This window comes from Curcuma longa, chromosome 11 (genome assembly GCF_044706935.1).
Source record: "Curcuma longa cultivar G26 ecotype Majalengka, Jawa Barat chromosome 11, ITB_CL_G26_1.1, whole genome shotgun sequence".
NCBI classification, from domain to species: domain Eukaryota; kingdom Viridiplantae; phylum Streptophyta; class Magnoliopsida; order Zingiberales; family Zingiberaceae; genus Curcuma; species Curcuma longa.
The window spans coordinates 31,893,223-31,903,999 of record NC_133871.1 but is presented as its reverse complement, the minus strand read 5'-3'; the positions used below and the strand labels follow the sequence as shown (position 1 = coordinate 31,903,999).

Below are 10,777 nucleotides of genomic sequence, written 5' to 3'. Positions count from 1 at the left end.
GTGGTAGGTGGATCTCTGTACCAGATTGAAGAAGTATCTCTCTCCTTCGCTCTCACCTGAATATACAAACAGATTAGATTTAATTCAGAGGCAGGAAATATATGTGTTGTAGTTACCTGGCAAATCCCAGGGATCGAAGTTGCAGAGATTGATCTCAGGAATGACTGCGGCAGGCAATGGGCAGGAGAAGGCCTTCCTTCTGAGGTACTGCACCACCAGTTCCTCATCAGTAGGGTGGAACCTGAAGCCGGGAGGCAGCCTCACTATTCCATTTCTGATGAAACTAATTGGCCTGTTAGTCTCCATCTCCTCCTCGTCCTTAAGCTTCACAGGTCCTCCTCTGCCTCGCCATGAATGGAGGAGATTGGAGTTCCGGGTTGCATGAGAGTGGGGGAAAAGCAACTGTTCTTTATAGCAAAAGAATGGCAGAGGGCGACGGCAAAGTAGCGTGAACTGGACTCAAGCTTCGTATGCTCTGCTTTGACATGTCTTTTTTATGATAAAAAAGAGAAAAATTTAGGTTACGGTGACGGCGACTTCACCTTTTTTTTTTTTGCTCTCTTTTGGTAAAAGCTGTTCTTTAGGAGCACAAGCAAAAGGGACGCCATTAAAAAGGATTCTCGATGTTGTGATTGAGGGTTTAAGGTGAAAGGAACAAAAATAATTCCAGGTTTTGAGGAGGGATTTAATCATGGATTTACAAGTCTATCTGTCGTCTTCTTGTGCTCGCTGAAGTCACAAGTGACATCTAAAATGGCCAAAATATGTATAAGCAGGGAAAGGTCTGGATAATTGAACTGTTGCAAGGGAAGGGAGAGAGATTATATTTCTGATCATGAGCTGTAACAATGAGATCTTATGGAGTACAATCAAGAATAAGTGCTGCTGCTGCGGAGATTACGATGGAGTAAAGTTGTTAAAGTGGATAAGGATTAAATTTTGATGAATTCAAAGTAATGTCCTCCTCTTCCATCATGATCAGTTTACTGATTTATTTACTCATAAACCAATTGTGTGAGGATGTTGGAACAATAAATTCCACTTTTTATTGAAGAAAAATAAGCACCGCTATCTTTCCGCTTGCTCTTGCTCTCACAAAGTGCAGGCAAAAGCTTCTCCTTCACTATTTTTTTTTGTTTGACAATCTAATTCAATTAATCATAGCGTGGACGACCTTCTTCATTATTGGTCCATCGAATAAATCTAAAAGCATAAGTACCTCCTTGCTCCACAATCAACATCTTAGTTGCTATTAGAATTGTAAATATTTGATTGATCTACTGAATGACTTACCATTGACTTCACCAAAAGCTTTGGATGGACTTTTAGATTTGCCATTCTAAAGCCCATCCTAGCTAGCCAAACTTAGCTTTATTCATATTTGTTTTATTTGAATTAAATTGAATTAATAATATTATTATCATTATAAATTAGACTAATTTTTATTTAATATATAAAACTTATATATATTTTATTTTAAACCAATTATAAATAATTTTAAATTATATAAAATTTATAGATTGATATATACTTAAATAATTTTAAATTATATAAAATTTATAGATTGATATATACTTTTATATATTTAATGAAAAATTATAAATTTATAATTAATTTGTATATAAATGAATAAATAAGTTCATTTATATGTTTTTTCCCTTGGATAAATTTAAAATACGATTTATATACACTCAAACAAAATAATCTCTAAAATATTGCTTTACCACTTCACGATTTCCAGGATGCGTTTGAGGCACACTGAAAGCCAAAATGCGTCGCTCCTGGGTTTTTGATCTCACTGTCCGAGAAGTTCCCAAGGAACCTAAGCGTGTGTAATCGCCAGTCCATTTTGTTCATTTTGACAAATCTTGGTGCTTTTTTTCCTCCGCATTTACAGTTTGGCTGGATTTCTCAGATTCATCGGTCTAGCATAATGGTGGTACGTTGAGTTTCTGTTTTTTTTTCTTTGTAATATTAGTTGCCGTTGCTGATGATAAGATTGCCCTCTTTTTTCGATCTTATCCTCTGGTGTTTATCGCGATGTTCAGAATGCGAGACTTCTTAAAGATGAAGCTACCGAGGATAAAGGAGATCGTGCGAGAATGGTATGGATTCGGTTTAATCAGTAGTAAAAAACTAGTTATACTGACGTTAGCCTCAATGTGTGTGACCGAGCTTACTCTACAGTTTTGATATGTTTTTTCTTTGATGTTTTCCTGTATGCTTATGAACCTCAGTTTGAGCTTGACTATAGGTTCTACGAACTTTTAGAATTTTTTGCATTTTAAATTTAATAAAATCAGCATCTTTTATCTTATCTCCTCAGTCAGTAGTTACATGGTTTATTGTTGTAACAACTCTTAGCACATTTCAGTGGAACTATGCTGATGAGGATGGAAACCTTTTTCCAAATAGCTCCTGCAACCGAGCATGTGATGTTAAGTTTTTTGGCATTATCATGAATAGATGAGCATTTAAACCTCAGGACAATGCCTATCTATTTCCTTTTTACTCGTTAATTGATAGAAGCTGGAAGCACGATTACTCAGACTTGAGAAGATAAATTCTCTGTACAATGCAGATTCATATAATCTTTTTAACAAAACTACTCTTTTGTTGATTGGTGGCTTAACTTTTTATGTTTTGCAGGCATCATTGTTGGTGCTATGGCAATTGCGGATCTGGTCAAGACAACTTTAGGCCCCAAAGGAATGGTGGGTTATTTCTCTGTTTATTTACTTGTCTTTTCTTCAATCATCTTAGAAATTTATCTGAGGTCTGTGTAGGATAAGATATTGCAGTCAACTGGAAGAGGACATAGTGTCACCGTTACTAACGATGGTGCTACAATTTTGAAGTCACTTCATATTGACAATCCAGCTGCTAAGGTCCTTGTTGGTATCCTTCAGCATGCTTTATTATGTTTATTTTCCTCAAGTTTAGGAGCATACTATGCATGTTTTTCTTCTGTATTCTGTAATTGACGTCCCAATGTCTAAAGTTAATACCTCTTGGTCAGATTTGGAAGGATGTTGTAGTTAGACAACTTCATGGCTAGGTTGCAGATTAGGTTCTGTATTTTTGCAAGTTCTAGTGTTTCCTTCAAGAATTCCCAATTCAATCAAAATCCATCTTTGCAATTAGGAAGTCCTCTGCTCTTTCATTTGCTTGAACGTGTGCATGGCATCTTTCATGATAATGATGCTATCTTGTATGTTCTGTCTTGGAATGAAACTAGATTGCATTGGGGAAATTAACTCACAAAGCAATGACGTGAATTACTGCGCTATAGCCTTCACAATCAATTTGTAAGTAACATTGCGCAAATTGATCGACCTTAGTTTCAGCCTATGCGAGCGTTTGGTTTATAGCTTTCAAACTATCATTGCCTCTAAACATCTTAACATCTTTCTGAAACTAGTAATTTCTAGCCCTACTATTCCCCAAATTTGTTGTTGGAAAATAGCATGGAAGCCATCAGGCCCTGGGGCCTCGAGTAGTCCCATGCTTTTCCGTGATCTCTTCATCACTGACTGCCTTGCTATCTAGGATAATGCTTGCTCCTCCAAGCTGGCAACTCAGCTTCTAGCTTCTCCTTTCTTCTACACATCTCTGGGCTGTATAGTTTTGCAAAGTGGTGCGGCGCCATACGCTAGAGCGCATCAAGGTCTTCTATCCAAGTTCCATCATGGTCTCTGAGGGTTGAGATTTTCAATATGCTACTCCAAATGACCGCTCTGGTAAGAAGTGAGAAAATTGTACTATGTATTTAGCAGAATCTTTTTTATGCATTCCATTATGCTGTATCTAGCCATAAAACAAAGGATTATCCCAGTTTGGGGATTCTCCAATGCTCTTTAAAAATTTCTATATACTTTTACATTCTTGAAAATGCTTTATTCTATTTTTTTTTACACAATTACATATCTGTATGCTTGACTATATGGTATGCTCTTAGTCCTGTTTATATATAATTTGTGGCTCCTTGTGTGTATGAGGTACTATATTCACAAACATTTTGAATCTCAGACTTCTAGCCTTGAATCTTGGAGGCGTTACTTGCTATATCTTAACATGGAACCTCTCGTTATTCTTGGCAGATTTATACTTGACAAGAAAATAGGAATTGGCCAGCCTAAACGTATTGAAAATGCAAAGATTCTTGTGGCAAACACTGCTATGGACACAGATAAAGTAAAAATACTACCGTTCCTCCTGACCTTGACGCTCCGAGACCCTATCGTGGTGGTAGTAAGGGTGTCGAAGGTGGACACGGAATCACGGTCATAGCTCTCTCGATCTTCAAAATTCCGTGTCTCCAAACACTGGGTTAATTCCGCTACTTGCCTCTGCAAATCCTCAATCATTATATCTTGGACGGTACGATTACGGTACTGGGCTTCCTTCATCAGAACCTGATTATTGTGGCCGCAACCGCCACAACCACGACCACGACCACGACGACCTTCCATTGGATCTAATGCGCTCTGATACCAACTGACGCCTGACAGAATAACGATTATTCTGGAGACAAAAGATTAGAAGAGAATTGTGGTGAAAACAAGTATGAGAAATTGGAAAAAACGAAGAGTAAGCCGTGACGGCGCCGTTTTAGGGTTTTGCCAAAAAAGAAAATTTTTATTCAATCATCCAAACTGACTGAAAACGGCTAAACATGTATATAAATAGATCGTATACCAAACCCTAACTTGAAAAAGTAAAAAATATCCAAAAAATCTAAAAATAAAAAAATTATTATAAATAGTAAAAAATAAGTTTAGAGCTGCGGATGAAACACTAAACGATCTCGGATTGGGTCGAAAGTGGGTCGGTACAGGTTTTATCCGGTATCGAATAAAGGTCTCTGAAAGAACTTCGATTAGCAACTGACCGTGCTTCGTTCTAATATCCGAGTCAAAAGTTATGGTCCGTTAAAGTTCGACTCTTCATGCGTCACCCCTGCATCACTTGTGGTGTATGCAAAGCTAGGAAAAGTGGGCGTTGGATACTATGAATGCGATCATTCACATTGTTCTAGGGTTTGAGTGTGCTAGAAATTGATGGATCATTTTCAGAGAAGCTTTGCTAAACCAAATTGATGTTCTCTGTTATTTTCTCGAGAGAGGAAACAGATGCCATCCATCATGATCTTTTTCTTTTTCCATACCCTAATGATATGTCCTATGTATCTAAAGGATATTTGATGAACCTTTGCCAGTAAATGAATATAGAGTGTGGCTTGCAGGAAAAAAATAGATTTTACTTTACCATGCTTGTCTAGAACTAGAGACAATGTTAAACCATTTTCATCATTATATTTAAGTAGATGCAGTTTTTCCATTTTCCTGTCATAAAAATTTGTTGAAATGCTGTCAATGAGCCATAAATATCTGTATTTTGTAGGACATGAATACAGATATAAATAAACATACAAATTTCAATAAATGCAAATTTGTATGTTCATATATATATATATATATATATCTGTATTTGTGTTCTAGAGATTGTATTTGACCATATTATCCATAAATCTCATAATTTTCTTGGTTAATGTTTCTTAAAAGGACCAGTTTGCTTTAGTCAATTTGTTGTTCACGTTTTGCAGTTGGGAGTAAAAATTTAGGGACATTGTTGTTTTTGTCTCTCTCTGCTTAGAATTCACTCTGAATCACTTTCATTTGTATTTTTTTTTTATGTATAATAGATGATTCTTTTTAGATTGTCTAGAAAACCTGCTTGAATTTGTGTGTTCAAGTTGATTGTCATGCCATTCCTAAGTTTTTGGTTAATTTAGCGATTTAACATAATAATTACAGCTTTGACTTGTTAATCCCAACCTCTGTCGGCAGAATTAATTACATTTTCTAGACTCGAGCCACGCATGTGCCAATTACCGTCTATTGCAAAATCTTATTGCCCTGATTTTCAGTAGCCAAACTCATTTCTTGGCCACGGCAAAGTGCATTTCACTCTAGGAAGCTACATAAACATGTACATTCATAATAGCCATGCTAATTCCTATACCATGCCTGCATTGCTATATATGGAATCATGTCTATCCATAGTGCTGGGAATTCAAACTAGTCTTATTGTGGTTGTTTCAATAAATTCAGTTATGATTATACCATGTTTAGTTGTATGTCCAATGAAGTCGGTAGCTGATAATGCTTCCACAGGCCTACATTAGACACAGATTTTAATAGATGTATATATTTCAATGATTCCACATTATTCAATGAATACCATATTTGATTTTGGTTGTGTCATCTTCATCTTATCAATTTTTTTTTCTGATTTAGTAGGTGTAATGTCTACCAAAGCTCTCAGGGATCACAATATAAATATAGCTTTGGGATCATATAAGGAAATTGATGGCAAAGGAAATTTAACAAAGCCATTTAATGAGAATATCACTGACAATGGGTCTGAGTTACAGAAGAAAAATCCTTCCTGCTTTTCTATTCCATCTATTTATGGTGATGTTGTGGTGAGCAATGGAACAGAGACAGGAAATTCAGAAGTAGAGTATATAGAATCAGAAAATCTGGTTGATTTTCAATGCCAGCTTTGATGTATGTTATTGTTATCATCCTTTTCCTGTGCACCTACTCGTGCAATTATCATTCACCTAATGAAGTACACAGGGTTTCTTATTATTATTATTTTTTGATTATGTAAGGGTTCTAATCTCTGTATTGTCGAGCTGTTCTGAGCTGTGGGAGGAATTGGTGGTTGAAGCTGGTTTAGCAGGAGGGAAATTCTGGATCTAGGAATGTTCAACCTAACTCACTGATTTTAATTGAACTTTTCTTTGTTTGGCAAACTAAATTAAGTGCAAATTTGCAACTTCCTAGGACCACAGTGCTTTGTTTGAACTTCCAAATGCTTGCATATGGTACTTATTCTTCTTTAATATTAGCATTTATACATACTTTGAAGTAATCACATGTCAACTTTCTTTTGCACTTTATCATTATCCTAATCCATCCTGATGGCAACAAGCTTTGTGTGTGCTTGATGATTCTTTTTGAACCCACTTGTTGCATGACTTTATGCAGTTTTGATCATATACCATTTGAATAACTTTTTGACTTTCTAAATCAAGTATCATTTTTTCTTCAACTCCTTGACATGCAGTCTCCTGCAAACTATCACTTGGAACTTGCTGCTGGCTATGCATTTGGTATTCTTGTACATGCTGTGATCGAGGTATTTGTTAAACTGATCTAACATCTTAACAGTTTGAGCTACTTTCTTGTATAGATGCATTACAAGATTGTCAGTATAGTACATACATTATTTGATATTTTAGTTAAAATATTAGTTTAAAATATATTATTTTAGTTGAAATGGAAAATTAATTATTATAAAAGAATAATTGTTATCATCAAAAAAGAATTGACGTTTTAAAGAATAGTTCTTTTAATTATTGTACCCTTAAAATTAACTTTATAGGGGATTTTTGTTAGCATCACAAAATGAATTCTTGTTCACCATTTCAGAATCTTTTGCCCAATAAGATCAACGAGTGATCCACTTTGGGAACTCAAATCCCTTTTCAAGTTGCATTCACGGATGTTGAAGGAATCATAAGCCTAAAGTGCAGCAGCTCCGAGAAGCTCATCCATGAATTATCCAAAGCTGAGTTTTCAACTTTTGAATTATTCAAGTCAGATAGTGCAGGAGAGAGCAGGTGAGCTGCTCGCAACCAAGCACGCATCCCATTCCCAACCTCCTCAGATCGCAATCGCCCTCTTTTTAGTGGTTGAGCGGCACTTTTTCGTCGCACAAGCTACCTTCTTTCTTGCAATCTTCTCTCTCCGAAGCTGGTGTTCCTTCCATTCTTAAGGCACGGAAGCACTTGATCAACTGTCATCCATCTCGCCGTGAAGTTGTTGACCAGCCCCTGTTTCGATGCGAAGCAATTCATGCCCATGAATATTTCAGCAATGGAGTTATACGGCGAGGCGGTCGCAATGTCCATGGCATCCAGCGGTAGCACCAGATTATTGCACCTTCGTAGGCCATGGCCAGTCAGGAAGGAAGAGCCTCCGACTGCAGTAGCTAGCGCCATTTGCTGGGCGAGGAAGGTAAAGCTCAGGGAAGTTCGCGTGCAAGCAGGTGGTGGCAATGGTAGTAAACAGGCGAGCGTGGACAGAGTCAATGGCAGGAAGGTGAATGGAGTGGTGCATGGCAGCGAGGCTTCTTTGTCTACTGGGAACGGAACTGCAGTGCGCCGGGTCGATGACGGTGGTGCAGTATCCATGCATGCTTACAGGCTTGGGAGGTTTGTGGAGGACAGATTTGTTTACAGACAGACCTTTGTGATCAGATCTTATGAGATTGGACCTGACGAAACTGCAACCATGGAGACCCTTCTGAATCTGCTACAGGTCCTTGCCTTATACCTCTGTATATACACTAAATACTTAAAGCTCGTTCTTTCATCGCTTCACCATGACTAACTAAATATTCTGTGCCGGATTAACAAGAACAGGAGACAGCACTGAATCATGTCATGAGTTCCGGCCTAGCCAGTGATGGATTTGGTGCAACACATCAGATGAGCCTTAGGAAACTGATATGGGTTGTTACGAGAATCAACATTCAAGTCGAAAAGTACAGCCGCTGGTATATCCATACCTCCCTAGTGTCATACAGCCTTGTACGTGGAAAGCATTTCATCACTACTACTGATGAAGCCATTGATGACTGTTTCAGGGGAGATGTGGTCGAGATTGACACCTGGGTAGCAGCATCTGGGAAGAATGGCATGCGCAGAGACTGGATGATCCGAGACTGCAGCACTCGAAAGATAATAACAAGAGCTACAAGGTAGCTTAGATGAATCTCTCAGCTTCACCACGTCAGGAACTTCTCTTACCTCAATTTTCTTTTTCTGCTACACATGCAGCAACTGGGTGATGATGAACAGAGAAACAAGGAAGTTGTCTAAGTTACCGGAGCAGGTGAGGGAAGAGGTGAAACCCTTCTATCTGGAAAGGACAGTATTTTTTAATGGCAGCTGTGACAATGAAAAGATCGAGAAATTGACTGAAGCAACTGCAGAGAACATCAAGTCAGGTTTAGCAGTAAGTGCCAACTTTCTTGCAGTGTAAAGCTGAATGAGTCAATCCAGAATTGGATTTTCGATACGAATTCAGAAGCCATGAATCACTAAACATGTTCTTTCACATGATTTAGCCAAGGTGGAGTGACATGGACGTCAATCAACATGTAAACAATGTGAAATACATAGGATGGATCATGGAGGTAACTATGCATTCTCTTATCTTTGTTAAACTACATGTAAAATATTCAACTACTGCTGTAAGGAAATTGAATAGGACTGCTTCCTACCAATTGCAGAGCGTTCCCATGAATGTACTGGAAGACTATCGTCTCACCAGCATGACTCTCGAGTACCGCAGAGAATGTCGACAGTCTAATCTTCTCGAGTCCCTCACAAGCCTCAATGGAGGCGTGGAGAACCCTGCGAACACAAGTTCATACAGTGTCGAACTGCAAAGCACACACTTGCTTCGCCTGCAAGAGGATAAATCAGAGATAGTGCGTGGCAGAGCAGAATGGAAGCGCAAGTAGCGCATATAACCAACCATCATCAAGAAATTTAATGTCTAGATTGGAAGAACTGTGTTAATTCTTTTTCTTCTTTTGGTTTTTTTGGCCCTTTTTTTCCCTTCTTGCTGAACTCCTATTCTTTGAGATGTACAGCAGAAAAGTGAACGCTCATAGTAGAGTAATATACCGAAGGCAATAAGATGGCAAACATATTCTATTATGATAATACAATCACATTCAGCTTAATAAGATGATAAACTATAGTAAAACCTGCGGGCCCCAGTCTTTCCTCCGCTTGGGTTGCTGGCGGTGGCTAGAGCTGTTAAACGGATCAATTCATAACAGGGCGGATTAATCTATATCGGACTCATCATATGGCGAGGCGGGGTGGGTCAACTTACTAATTTAGCGGGTTGAAAAATTTTCAATCCAATTTAAGACAGATCGTGGATGAGGCGGGTCAATTCATGGACCTATTAAAAAAATAAAATAATATTAAAAATATTAAAAATATTAAAAATTTTAAATTTGAATTATAATTTAAATTAATTAAGTTGAAAATTTTAAATTTGAATTATAATTTTTAAATTTGAATTGTAATTTAAATGAATCAAACTTATTAATTCATTGAGTTTTTTATTTTAATTTTAAAATTTAAAATAAATAAATAAACTTTTTCAATTCACGAGCCAATCTAAGTCCGTCGTGATTAACCCATGCGGATCGCGGACCTAAGCGGATTAATCCATTTGAATTCATCTTAAAATGGATTGATAAAATTTTAATCTAATCCGTCTAAATTATTTGATGAGACAGATTAATCTGACAGATCTAACCTACTTAACCCTATAACGATGGCATGTGGGTGTTCCCCGCCGCCCGAATCATGCGGAGAACGCCGTCACGCCACTGCCTGGGTCCGCATATTTCTTATTTCTGAGGTTACAAAATCCACCGTCCAGATGAAATAAGATTCCTTAGCATCGCACGGCTATTTTTGTTTTTACATCGTAGTTATTTAAAACGAATCGGGTTCCGAATACGCGGTTCATCCGGCATTTGACCCTTCTCCAAGAAACATGTAATACCGAAAGTACCCCTGATATCGTTCCAAAAAGCAATACTTTGTCGGGGGAAAAGCTGGATAGAAAAGTCCAGTACAGCCTTTCCCCATCTGTTATAAATATACTGGGAT

General features: G+C 37.6%; 1 protein-coding gene across 1 annotated transcript; it reads left to right on the top strand.

Annotated features, from left to right (window-relative positions):
* Positions 1-7,845: 7,845 nt before the first annotated feature.
* Positions 7,846-9,799, top strand: LOC141841430 (palmitoyl-acyl carrier protein thioesterase, chloroplastic-like). Its single transcript, XM_074729604.1, has 6 exons — positions 7,846-8,393; positions 8,498-8,631; positions 8,722-8,835; positions 8,915-9,092; positions 9,205-9,273; positions 9,370-9,799. Exons 1-6 carry the CDS (start codon positions 7,929-7,931, stop codon positions 9,601-9,603), a joined length of 1,194 nt encoding a protein of 397 aa, XP_074585705.1. The 5' UTR covers positions 7,846-7,928; the 3' UTR covers positions 9,604-9,799.
* Positions 9,800-10,777: the final 978 nt, after the last annotated feature.